Below are 13,840 nucleotides of genomic sequence, written 5' to 3'. Positions count from 1 at the left end.
AGCAGGGTCTTTTTCATCTTATCCCACACTTGTAGCAACTAGGTAAAAGCCAATGGGTGAAAATCCAGACTCAGATTAGGAAAACAAAGTTTGCTTAATTGTAACACAACTTTTTCTTAAACTAAAATAATCGTACTTATTTTTCTAATTGGTGATTATGATAATAACTTGTCTAGAATCATCAGTTGATATGGTAATGGAAACTAAGTCAATCTGTTTTTGTTGTCTATCCTGATTGTACTTTCTGTTGCTTTGGTTTCCTAAAGAATTAGCTGACCAAAACCAAAGTGTTTGGCTTATATTTCTACCAATCGATATTTTTATTGTTCATCTATCTTGCCATGTTTGGTAGTTGAATGTCAAAATTCCCATTAGCAAGCCATAACAGGAATGCTTATTAAGTTTCTAGTCCTAATCATCACCTTTGATCATAGATGCAGAAATCTAAAGTTCTTTGTAAAAGTACATTTGGTATAGCTCTATGTTCAGTAGGCAGATAGATTATGTTTATGACAAAGATGAAGGGTGACACATTCAATAGATCATACACCTATGCATAATGTCAACTCAGACTTGAAAGATATTCTCATGAATAATGATTTGCATTATCAAGGAAACAGCCTACTCTATGGCAACCTTATTTTTCATTCTGTTGTCTTGTATATGTGAAATTCCATATCTTTTTAATTTAATAGCTCAGCATCTCTTCAGAGTCACTGGGCTGAACCTAGACTTCAAACATCAGTTCCAGTATGGCTTCACCAGAATGGTTCTGGTTTTCAGAAAAGAAAAGAAAAACAAAGCCTGACCAATAGTTCCTAATTGCTGCCTATAGTTTTGCACTAAAACAAGCAGTAAAACATGAAGAACAGTAGTGTAAATCCTGTGGGATACTTAAAATTCTACCTACTTGTTATGAACTCCATCTTGCTTTGTTTCGTCTGCCACTGCAGTTAAACTGCATAATCCGGCTGTCCAGAATAACTTTACATTTCTAAATTATTTTGTTATTTAACAAATAACTTTTACAGGTCACAGACACAGGGAAATAACTCAAAACTAAACACAGGAAAGCAAAGCCATTGTAAATGACAGTAGCTTCCTGTGAATGTTAATTAAATAGCATCTAAAATTTTCAGTAAGTACTTCCGAGAAGGAAAATACCTTTTTAAAAAAAATCTTGTGGTTGCTGGGTGCCGGTGGCTCACACCTGTAATCCTAGCTACTGAGGAGGCTGAGATCTGAGGATCACGGTTCAAAGCCAGCCCGGCAGGAAGGTCCATGAAACTCTTATCTCCAACAGACACTTAGAAAATGAGAAGTGGCGTTGTAGCTCAAGTGGTAGAGCGCTTGCTGAAGAGCTGAGGGACAGTGCTCAGGCCCAGAGTTCAAGCCCCATAACTAACCAAAAAAAAAAAAAAATCTCATGGTTTACTTAATAGTGTATGTAAAGATGAAAGGATTTAGGAATTTTATTAAAGATATATAGAGATAGATATGGCTGTTGATTTTCGCTCTTTTTGTGTTTCAGGGTTTGAACATAATCTTTCATGTAGCCTTGGCTCTCCTAAAGGTAAGTAAGTTTGTCCTTTGACTACCTTACTTCTTTGTCCTTAGAACTAAAGTAGTTCAATATATAACCTTTGACTCATTCTAGGTTAGTAAATACAGAAGAAGAGGACTTCTCTGAGAAAACCTAAAGCTCTCTGTCCAGTTCTTTTTTTATTGCTGTTTATTTGAAAGTTGTTTATTACTCTTAAAAATCCATAATTTTGCTATTATGGTACTTCTTCCCATAACATGTCATATGCTTTCATTTTTACTGTAGTTGGATATTAGAGGAAACATTAAAATCTGCTTTCTGCTTAAATGAAGCCAAATTGTTTTCTTTTTTTATTATTATTAATAAATTTTTCAGTTGTGAAAATACTGTACAGAGGGGTTACAATTACATGAGCAAGGAAATGAGTACATTTCTTATCAAGCATTGTTGCCTCCTCCTTTGTTTCCCCTTACCATCCCCTTCCCCGCCCCACTCCACCAAAGTTGTAAAGTTCATTGCTCGACATAGCATCTGGTACCTTTCATTGTTGCAATGAAAGGTCCACCTGTATCCCTATTTAAACAATTTGTTTTTTCCCTTCCCCTCCCCAAATTATACCAACATCAAATACAGTGAAAACAAGGGTTTTAACGTGGGGGAGGGACATACAAAGCAGCAAAAAAATCACCTTATAAATATGTTAGAAACAATCGCAAGAAAGAAAAACCATTTGAGTCCTTATCTTGGGGTTCATTTTGCCTAACATCAACTTATCTGACTGTTTCTGCTTGTCTCAGACATATATAGTTATTGCAAATAAGGGAAACCATAGGACCTATGTTTCTTTGGGCCTGGCTTACTTCACTTAATATAACTTTTTCCAAGTCTTTCCATTTCCTAACAAATGGGGCAATGTCATTCTTTCTGATGGAGGCATAGAATTCCATTGTGTGTGTGTGTGTGTGTGTGTGTGTAACATTTTCTTGATCCATTCATCTACTGAGGGGCATCTGGGTTGGTTCCATATCTTAGCTATGGTAAATAATGCTGCAATAAACATGGTTGTGCTAGTAGCTTTAGTATGGTCTTGTTTGTGATCATTTGGATAAATGCCCAAAAGTGGGATTGCTGGGTCATAGGGGAGCTCTATGTGGAGTCTTTTGAGGAACCTCCATACTACTTTCCAAAGTGGTTGAACAAGTTTGCACATTGTTGGTGGGAGTGTAAACTTGTTCAGCCAAATTGTTTTCTTAAAATGCTTTTTACCATAGTTGCATCCCTAGACATACCTAAACATAAACTTTCATTATTTAAAAAGCTTTTAAAGCCTTCTAAAGACAAAAGAACTCGCTACACATTTCAGTTTGCACTTCTTTCTCTGATGTCTAGAAATTTATGATACAATTTATGATACAATTCAATTATAATTACCTTGTTGGATTTTATATCAACATATCAATACAGCTTTCACAATGTGGCAACAGTAAGACATTTGCTACTGGGCTAGTGAAATTACCCAGTTAAAGATGACTTTCTGCTACTGGCCATTATAATTGCCTTGTTTATAAAATGACACAGCCTTGTCTTTCCTCAGTAAACATAGTGGTCAGACAGATTTAGTTCTAATTTCAGCTCTACTGCATGATCTTAGATAAATTGCTCAGTGTTCAGAATATAAGTTTGAGACAATAATAAATATTAATTGATTACTATAAATTAAAATTGCTATAATAAGTAAGCTAATACATAAAAGTTCTTAATGTATCTTGAAAATGTTACTGACTAATAATTGTTAGCTGTCATTATTATACTTACTCTTGGCAATCATGAAGTAACTCAGAATGTGTTCTTAGATTGTTCATCATTCTCTAGAATCTCTGAGCTATCTTGGGTGGGCCTCTTGATGCCTTTGGCGCACCTTAATACTTAACTATAGATACATTTAAATATACCTGATTCTCAGAAGATTCCTCTGAAGCTCAAAAAATAGGATACTACTGTTCCTCATTAATGGTTACAAAGTTAAATTATTATATCATTTTGTGTTTATATATGAGCAGATGTTAAGCCAAAGCTAAATATTTGTAAACAATTTAAATAAAATAACACAAACATTTGCTTATATGTCTTAAGCCATGAATCTTGACCATGAATTTATTCTCTTGTTATTGAAAAACTTCAAAACCAAAACAATTTCTAATATGTCCTCTCAGCAGGGGTAGGGTAACAGTTTTATTATTATTATTATTGTGTAATTTCGTAAGACTGTACTGCTTTAAGCAGAGTCTTATATAAGTTAGACTAAAAGTAATATAAAATCATAAAAGTAATATAAAATCATTAGTAAGGAAGTCCAACAAAGTTCTTATATTTTCTATCATGTTCAATTTTCTTTTTGACTCTCAGATATTAATTAAATCTTTTCCAAAATATCTCTGGTAGCTCATGTATTCTCAACAAATGCTTAGTCTGTCTTTGGCTAATTCAAGACAGTCTCTCTGGATATCAAGTTCAAGTCTTTACTTTGTGTCAGCTTAATACTGAACATTTTGCTTATCTTCTTAATTGACATAGTGACTTTTTTTGTCTTATTATCATTTACTGATTAGTGTTTTAAGCTTCATATCACATGAACAAAGGCTGTTCTACCAGAGAATATACCTTCTCTAGCAATACCGGGATACTCTTCAAACATCATCTTAGAAAGTTTAGCTAGATAAGATAGAAAGAAAGCCTTCTCACTGTAGTAGGCTATGTTTATATCTCTATCTGGTATAAATCCTTACACAGTTTCCTCATAGAGACAGTACCAATAAGGACAAATTGAAGTGAACTTCATTGATCTGATAGCTGCTACCTAGCCAAAAGAATCCACAAAATATTTAACAGTAACTGACTTCTAGCTTTTAATCTACTGTGCCAGGTAAAATATATGTATGCTTATATAAAAATAAACAATTTTGGGCAAGTTTAAAGTGCTTCTGATTCTGAACCTAACATAACTAATTTTTAGTAAAGCTGTAGTGGGATTTTCTGAAGTCTCTATTAGATTATTAGAAGTTATCTCTTGCGATGAGGGTCTCAGCAAGAGAACTAGCTTTTTTGAGCATTTTCTGTGTTTTCGGTACTAATCTAGTGGCCACTACCCACGTGAATGTTAAGTAAACCAAATCCAAGACTGCCTAAAGCCTTTTGTCTTGGTGATGAATTTGTAATTTTTAAAAATAGCACAGATATGTAATGAGTGTCCCTGTTACTCAGTTTGCTTTAAAGTTGCCTGCATTTCCTAGATCTACCGATATTGGGCTAGAAATCACATAAAAGGCAGCTATAAGAATGATTTGCTGTAGTTGTAGTAAAATCAAATCACACCTTTGTTGTTGTTGTTGTTGTTGGTTATGGGGCTTGAACTCTGGGCTTGCGCAATGTCCTGAGCTTTTCAGTTCAAGGTGATTGCTCTACCACTTGAGCCACAGTGCTACTTCTGGTTTTCTGGTGTTAATTGGAGATAAGAGTCTCATGGACTTTCCTGCAGGAGCTGGCTTTAAACCGTAATCCTCACATCTCAGTCTCCTGAAAAGCTAGGATTACAGGCATGAGCTACTTCTTTGTGCATATATATTTTTCAATTCTCTTTAGTATGTATGTATGTATATAAATATATATATATGTATATATAAGCCTACAATCAGAATTGGTGGGTCATATATAAAAACCGATAGTTATCTTTTCAAGAAACTACCACAGGGCTGGGAAGTTGGCTCAGTGGTAGAGCGCTTGCCTTGCATGCCTGAGGCCCTGGGTTTGATTCCTCAGCACCACATAAAAAGAAAAAAGCCGGAAGTGGCGCTGTGGCTCAGGTGGTAGAGCGCTCGCCTTGAGCTGAAGAGCTGAGGGACAGCACCCAGGCCCAGAGTTCAGGCCCCATGACCTGACCAAAAAAAAAAAAAGAAACTATCACAGTTTTTGAAAGAAGCTGCACCATCACATCCCCATCAGCAATGCATGAGCCTTAGTACCTAATACTAAGTGTTGTTTTGTCATCTGGGGAAAACCAGAAAGACTGTGTGTGGCCTAATAGCAAGCTATCCATTTTTCTTTGCTCTCATGGGTAAAGTTCCCTAAGCAGAAACAAACACTTTTTTCTTTGGTTGATTGTGGGGCTTGAACTCAGAGCCTAGTCTGTCCCTGAGCTCTTTTGCTCAAAGCTAGCACCCTACCACTTTGAGCCACAGCTCCACTTCTGGTTTTTGAGTGGTTAATTGGAGCTAAGAGTCTGGCCAGTACTTCTCTGCCTGAGCTGGCTTTGAATTATGATCCTCAGGTCTCAGCCTCCTGAGTAGCTAGGATTACAGATGTGAGCCATGCATGCCCAGCAACATCCACTTTTAATCCAAAGGACCGGACATTGTTCTTGCTTATTCCTGAGTGGCAACGTTTTAATTCCCTGCCAGCCTGCACCATTATTCAAATATGCAATCACATAATCCTATTGAAACCCACTTCCGAGGGTCAGGGCAAACCAAACTGTCAGTCCTTCTAAAGATGAAAATGAAATTTCATACTTCCAAAATACAGTGGTGGGACAGGCACAGGGAAACGTAACTCTTCCAAAAGAGAGGAAAAGAAAGATAATAAGGAATGATCCCTTTGAGAAGTCTTCTGTGTCCAAACTATAACCATAAGGCATAATTCATCCACCATTGGTATCTTCAAATGGCCAAAGAGGAGTGGAGAAATAGGATTAGTAGCGAATAACAACATAAACAGTCTCTAGACTCAATGACTTTATTTGACCGTCAAAAACCAAACAAAAGGTTATAACTTAACACTGGAGTGATTATTTGTTGCTTTAACCTTCCAAAGGATAATTTTCCTTTTCCTTTCTTCTAGTATTGAAAAGAACTAACTCTAGAGAGAAGGGATCTACCTGTCACTCTGTGCAGGACTTGGAATAACTTACAGAGAGGAGAGACAGTGGAGAACAACATATTTTGAAGCTAGAAAATGGTGTTTTAGTTTTCCCTAGTGATTTATGCACCAACTTGATTGTTGGGTACTTTGTTGTGTGACAAAAGAAGGGCTGAAGTTGAGAATGCAGTTGGAGCTCAGATCATAAGTCAGAAGACCTGAAAACAAACAAAAAAAGAAAACTCATTAACATTGTTAGGATACTTTGTTCTTTTGTGAAGTAATACCTGCTTTCCGGATGGTGGCAGTAATGCACTGTTCCTTGATATGGAAATACTGTATAATGGTACACAGCATTTTTAATTCTGTGACGTGGGTATCCTTTTATTTTGGTTTCATCTCCCAGCATCATTGGTTGTTTGAATTGTTTTTTAACTTTGCTCAGTTGTATCCTCACTTTCATGGTTTTTAGATTTAAGATACAGGCTAGTAAGTGCTAAAACAAGCCAACAAATATAAATACAGAGCTTCGATTTCAAGATATTTAAGAAATTTCAAAGTTTCAGAAATAATTGATTTATGAATTAGGGATTTATATCAGTAAAAAGTCTTCTGATAGTACCATTTATATTTTAAATTATATGTTTGTTGAAGCAATGTATCAATATTTATTTCTTATGACACAGTTCAAAATGCCAAGAAGAAAGGATGGTTGAATAAACACACTATATTCTAAGTAGTATCCTAAGATATTCTAAGTACTATCCTAAGAAGCATGAGGTCATTTGATAGGGACAGAATAATAAAAATCCAGTTTCCTTCTTGCCTTATTTTTTTGTGATCAAAATAAGTACTCAGCATAAACTCATTTGAGTTTTCAACCTTTTATTTAAAAATGTCTCTATTTTTAACCTTTTTTAAAAAATGTTAAGCTTTCAGTGCAAGGCTAACATCTCACCTATGTCCTTGAGCCTGTCTTTCCTGCTTCCCTTTGGAGAGGTCGGTGATGATAATTAGTTTCTTTTATCAACATTCTGAGAGGACCTACTATATTGTCAGGTCTTAGTTTTGCATACGTTCAGTGTCCATAAGTTGTGTTGGGTTTAATAGAGGAGGTAGACAAATAGGTAGTTCTAATTCTCTATCCTGGGTTTTAAAAAGGGAACTTTGGTACTCTAAAGACAGAGTCTAGGGGAACTAGAAAGAATGGCTGAAGATAACAACTGAATTGAGAACAGGAAATTTCAGGCAAGGTGAAATGCAAAAGAAATATGAGGGGAAATATTTGAAGCAGGTCTTTTGCTATGGTGCATTTGAGGGTAATTCACAGACTGAGATAAAAAAGGGCTTTAATTATCTTCCTACTCACTTTCATATGAAACCACAGATTAATCAAATTGTCTAGCACTTAATTTCCTTTTTTATAAAAGGGCAAGAAAATGTGATTTCTATGGCTTTAAATTTCTGCCATTCAGACTGACAATCTATTCTGACTGCCATATATATATATGTGTGAGTATAGACACGTGTGTATGTAGTTTTTTAGTGTAAATGTGTAGATGTATGAATGTATATATGTGTGTCAGTGCTAGGATTTGAATTTGGCATGACTTACTTAGCTTGCTGGTTTAGCTTACTTGTTAGGCTGATGCTCTACCACTTGAGCCACATCTCCAATGCAGCTTTTTGCTAGTTAGAGACAGAGTCTCAGATTTGCCTGCACAGGCTAGCTTGGAACTGAGATCTTTTGGATTTCAACCTCAGGAGAAACTAGGAGTACAGTATGAGAGCTATTGGCTCCTATTATATGTATGTCTTATATGACTGTCTTTATCCCTTAATAAATAGATAAAAATCTTACAATTAGCACATTTGTTTAAATGTTTGCCTAAGTTTATCTTTGTCTGCGTTGCTGAAGAAGAATTTAAAGATTTATATAATACTCTGGACCTTACACTTCTGCTCAGTTTTTTCACAACAGCTAGCACTTTACATCCACATTTGTCTTTTTACTAATTAATTGGAGACAAGAGTCTCATGGATTTGTCTGTCCTGGCTAGCTTTGAACTAAAATCTGAGGATTGCATCCTCCTGAGCAGTTAAAATGATAGACGTGAGCCAGTGTACCTGGCTTAACAAAAAAAGTTGTTGAGGAGCTCCTAAATGCACTTTAAAGTTAATAGGCAAATTAATAATAATGCATGTGTTACTTATAAGTGCCTAAAATGTACAAACATGTCTGTATAAATTTGTCTGTTACTATTTTAAGCACTTTTAAACTAGTCTCCGTCACTTTATTTTTTTTCATTCTATGGCAGTATAATATGGAACATGAATTTCTAACTTGAAATATACCATTTTAACTTAGATACTTAAAAAGCGTTCTGCTCCACGGTCTTCCAGTGCATTGTTGTACAGTTATCACTATGTATGTGTGCGCGTGTTTTAAACCTAACTGTTCTAGGAAGAAGAGATTATTATCCTTCTTACAACTCACTCACATTCAGAATTCCATGGTTAAGCCAGGCATTGATGGCTCACACCTGTAATACTAGCTACTCAGAAGGCTGAGATCTGCAAAGCCAGCCCAGGCAGGAAAGTTTGTGAGACTCTTATTTTTAATTAGCCAGCAGAAAGCTCGAAGTGGCACTGTGGCTCAAAGTGGTAGAGTGCTAGCCTTGAGCGAAAGAGCTTAGGCACAGTGCCCAGGCTTTGATTTCAAGCCACCCTCCCCCTTCACAGAGAGAGAGAGAGAGAGAGAGAGAGAGAGAATCTCATGGTTTTTCCACATTGTACTGGAGGAAAACCTTTCAAATTAGCCTTTACTTTACAAATCGATATTGATACTATACTATGAGAGAAAACAAAGATTTTTTTTATCCAAATAGTTTGAAGACTTGCACCCTGACAATATTTGTCCCAATTAAAATGTGTCATTGGGTGATTATAACAGAAGCGGAGTCAGAGAATCTTAGTCATTATATCAACAAATTATTGAATCTAGTCTAAGAAAAATGAACATGCTGTCAGAAATGGTCATAAAATTAAAATATTCTCTACTTTTGACTGGCTAGAAAAAGACTTGACTGCTGAATTCTGCTGATCTGCTGTTTTTTCATCATCTCAGATGTATGAAGTCATCCTTGACTAGTGTTTAATGCTGTAGTCACACTCCATTTTACTCTGATCAATCACTGTGTATGAACTAATCATAAGGAAATATTACCAAAAGACTTTTGTCAGAGAATGTTGCTGCTCAATAATTTTTAAGACCTTTTTTAGCTGTAAAAGTTACTGGTATTTCTTTCCAGTGTAAAGTAGACTACTTTTACTCATTATAGTGTTGATGGCTTACTGTGAAAATCAATACTATAACCAGTCAGAAGAAATTCAACTGAAGCATAAACTAATTTATTTAATATTTGGTTTATATATGTTGAGAATAGACTTAGAAGCTTGCTTTACTGCATATACAATAACTGTAACTCTGTGAGCTTGCTTGCTCTTTTGTCTTTTGTTGTTTTCCTTTGAGGGAATTTAATTTTGACAAAGTCATTTATTTGTGGTGTTTGTAACCCTGAGTGATACAATTTTTATTTCTATTTTTCAAAGATAAAGAATAAATAAAAGAAACCATAAAACATGATGTTATGAATAAAATAGCAAATTTCTCTAACAAATACCAGTTCAGAAAAGTGAAGATTTGTCCAGAAAAACTGGTGATTTAGCTCCATGAGATCATTCTGACACTAAGTTAGTATGTGTTTTTGATCCACTGTCACCAAGGATATTGTCCTCATGTACATGGTTAAAGCTAAATCATTGTCTCATCCAGGTTCCAATCTAGCAGGGAGGTAAATTTCAAGGAACAGTGATGACAACCCATTTCTTTTTAGGCAAATGGTAAGGAAGTTGAATACCATGCTTTGATTCATGTTCCATTGGTCTATAGCCACACTGAGCTGCAAGAGAACTATGTGAGGAAACAAAGATGTATTTTAGAGACCTATTATAATCTGTCACAGTCTATCAGGCTGGACATACAATATCTGCAACCTCTTTTATTCCTAGGCTGCATTTAGTTACTACATCTGTTTACATCAAGAGCATCTGGATAGTACACATTTTTTTATCATCCAGTGATAAGCTATCTGCTTATTTCATACCCAGTGTACAAAAGTATTAGGAACAATATAGCTGCTATAGAAGTTGCCATTCAAATAAAAGAAGATTGCAAAACATGTCACAGTTAGTGGTCCATAGGAGTTTCAGGACTCCCTGCTATAGCAGCAGAAGAGATTTCTTGGCTAGCACATCTAGCTGTCTTTAAGTTCCTATCTCTAGGAACTACACTACAATCCATTGTACTCTGTGGAAATATTTAAAGATGGAATTAGAGAATATACCATATAGGATGCTGAACAGCTTTCAGCATTTGCTCTTTGTAGATTTGGAAGCCTATAAGCTGGGAATGTAGTTCATTGTTAAGAGTATTTACTTAGTATGTAACACACACACACACACACCACACACACACACACACACACACACACACACACACACACCCTGAGTTTCTTTAGTGATAAAATATGTACTTTTCTTCTATGTTTGCTTTTTATTTCTTTTGGGAATTGATCAGGTCAGTGTTGTTATAGACAACAGATCGTTTGTTTCCAGTCCCTTCTGAGTAAACAGATCAAAAGATTTCTTCTAGATAGAGTTAACTTTTACTTTTTTATTTTTGTTTATTTGTAGTGGTCCATCTCTTCTCTTTTTTGTTCATTTTCTTTATTTTTTTTGTAAAGGTGATGTACAGATGTTACAATTATATAAGTCAAGTAGCGAATACATTTCTTTTTGAATAGTGTCACTTCTACTCTCGTTTTCTCCTACTTTTTCCTTCTCCACTCATTCCTCCCAACAAGTTGTATCATTCATTTTCAACATAGTGTTTAGAGAGTATCACTGCTGTGTTTGTTCACCCTTTGTGTCACCATTTCTCTGCTCCTCCTTACCCTCCTCAAAACAGATAAACTTACATACAAGACAAAAAGTACAGAAATAAAAGACAGCAACAAAAGAGAAAAAACACAAAACAAAAAGAAAAATAAGAAACCCTCTTGTTTCCATCTCTTGGAGTTCATTTTAATAAACATTATTTTATATTATCATATGCACAAGGCTAGCTAAAACTACAAACTTGAGTGATAGGCAGTATTCTCTCTTTATGGTATGAAAACTTGGTAGAGCTTTATTGAGTAAGTAAGAAAGCAGACAGATAAAGGAGGGGATAACAATGCTTGATAGGAAATATACTCATTACATAGCCCCTCTGTACAGTATCTTTACAATAAAATATACATAAAAAAGAAATTTAAAAGAAAAAAAAACACAGACAAGCAGAAAGGCAGGGCACATTCTAACAAATTGTGGGTGATTTAAAAGGTGGGAAAAGAGGAGACACTGATAGACAATATTCTTAATTTAATCTTTGCATTGTGACTCGTTTAGTGTTATGGCTGAGAAGTCCTAATTGTGAATAATATAAAATTGTGAATGATATAGATCCTTTCAACTTATGATGAGTTTATTATGGGGATATAACCCCTTTACAAAGGAGTTAAGCAACATTTGAAGAATTAAATGGCCATGCCACATTTTTTTTATGATACATTATGTACATAAAGATGGGAGGTAGGCCAGACATATATGCAGTTTAATTCTATGAGATCATCAGCAAACCTATTGGCCTTGCATACTATTGTTCTATACAGGGTTTCCTAATCTCTTCTGTTGACTTTTGCAGCCAGTTAATTCTTTGTTGTGGGTAATTACCCTATTTACTATAGGATATTTAGCAATACTCTTGACCTCTGCCTACTAGATGTTAGTAACACCTCTCCAATTGTAACAAGGAATGTCTCTAGACAATGCCAAATGTCTCTAGAGGAGAATCATCCCTGGTTGGGGATCATTAATCCTTAATTTATTGTCTTTTAGATCACATTTTCATCTGTGTGTTTAAAGCAGATTTTACTTCCTAGTGAAGAGAAAAATCAACCAATCAAATTGATCCTAATATTATAATTAGTAGATAAGGACATTGATACTATAATGATAACCTTATTCCATACGTTCAAAAGCTAAGTAGAGGGGGCTGGGAAGGTAGCTCAGCGGTAGAGTGCATGCCTTGCAAGCATGAGGCCCTGGGTTCGATTCCTCAGCACCACAGAAAAAGCCGGAAGTGGCGCTGTGGCTCCAGTGGTAGAGCACTAGCCTTGAGTGAAGAGCTGAGGGACAGGGCCCAGACGCAGAGTTCAGGCCCCATGACCGGCAAAAAAACAAAAAACAAAAAGCTAAGTAGAGTAAAAAAGATCTAAAAAGAACCAAATTTAACCTCAAGAGACAGAAATTATACTGTCATGTAGAACTAAGAAATTCATTAGCTAGGATCAGGGTGGATAAAACATTGCAAAACAAAAGATTGTGAACTTGAAGACAGAGGAATTAAAACTACTCAAAACTAAGTACAAAAAGAAAATGAATTTTAAAAGAAAAACAAGAGAATCAGTGAACTGTGAGATGCTTCAAAATCTTTAATGGGTACAACTGGAGAACCTGAAGGAAGAAGTAAGGAGGATGACATATTTTTGAAGAAACAATGGCTAGTGTTTTACCAAATTTGGTGAAAACTCTATATAGATCCAAGAAGGATGGTGGTTTCCAAATAAGAGAAACATGAAAAAATTACATTACAGCATATCATAATTACACTGTTCAAAACCAGTGGGATAAAAAGAAAATACATAAAAAGAATAAAGATAAATGTGACAGTAGATTTCTCCTTAGAAGCAATAAAGTTAGTAGAGAAGCATCTTAAAGCATGAAACAAAATAAAAAAGACAGATATCTATCAAAAACTACAGTAAATATTATATAGCATACAAAAGCTAAATGAATTCATCTGTAGTAGATTTGAATTATCAAAAATGTGAAAGTAAGCAATCACTATAATAAAACAGAGAGCTAATAAGGCAACAATGGAAAGGATATAGAATCATAAAAACTGTTCAATAGAAAAGAAATCTTAAAAGGAAAAAACAATTTCAAAGTGGCTCAAAGAAGAAAACATTATCAAGATGGTAGATTATCTACATAATAAAATCACAGACTTAGTTGGGGAAATTTTAGAAATTTACAAATTATCAATATTAAGAAGAAGAAAAAAAGAATAAAAGGATAAAGAAGGAATAAAGTTTTATGGTAATAAATTTGATAAATAATATGAACAAATCTCTTAACACAAATTACCAAAACTTACTAGAGAAGATAGAGATTACCTGAATAGCCCTTTGCACATTAAACATATTCTTTTTTTAATTTTTA

The 13,840-nt window shown here is 34.9% G+C and overlaps 1 protein-coding gene across 1 annotated transcript in view; it reads left to right on the top strand.

The window, feature by feature from the left end:
- LOC105985115 (rab GTPase-activating protein 1-like) overlaps window positions 1-13,840 on the top strand; it is a 379,696-nt gene that overhangs the window by 311,979 nt on the left and 53,877 nt on the right. Inside the window, exon 17 of the mRNA XM_013015523.1 lies at window positions 1,532-1,573. Coding sequence (XP_012870977.1) covers window positions 1,532-1,573 — 42 coding nt within the window. The remainder of the gene's footprint in view (window positions 1-1,531; window positions 1,574-13,840) is intronic.

The sequence above is a fragment of the Dipodomys ordii genome, unplaced genomic scaffold (genome assembly GCF_000151885.1).
Source record: "Dipodomys ordii isolate 6190 unplaced genomic scaffold, Dord_2.0 Scaffold27, whole genome shotgun sequence".
NCBI lineage: Eukaryota > Metazoa > Chordata > Mammalia > Rodentia > Heteromyidae > Dipodomys > Dipodomys ordii.
The sequence above is the reverse complement of the archived record's forward strand: the minus strand, read 5'-3'. Positions and strand labels throughout refer to the sequence as shown.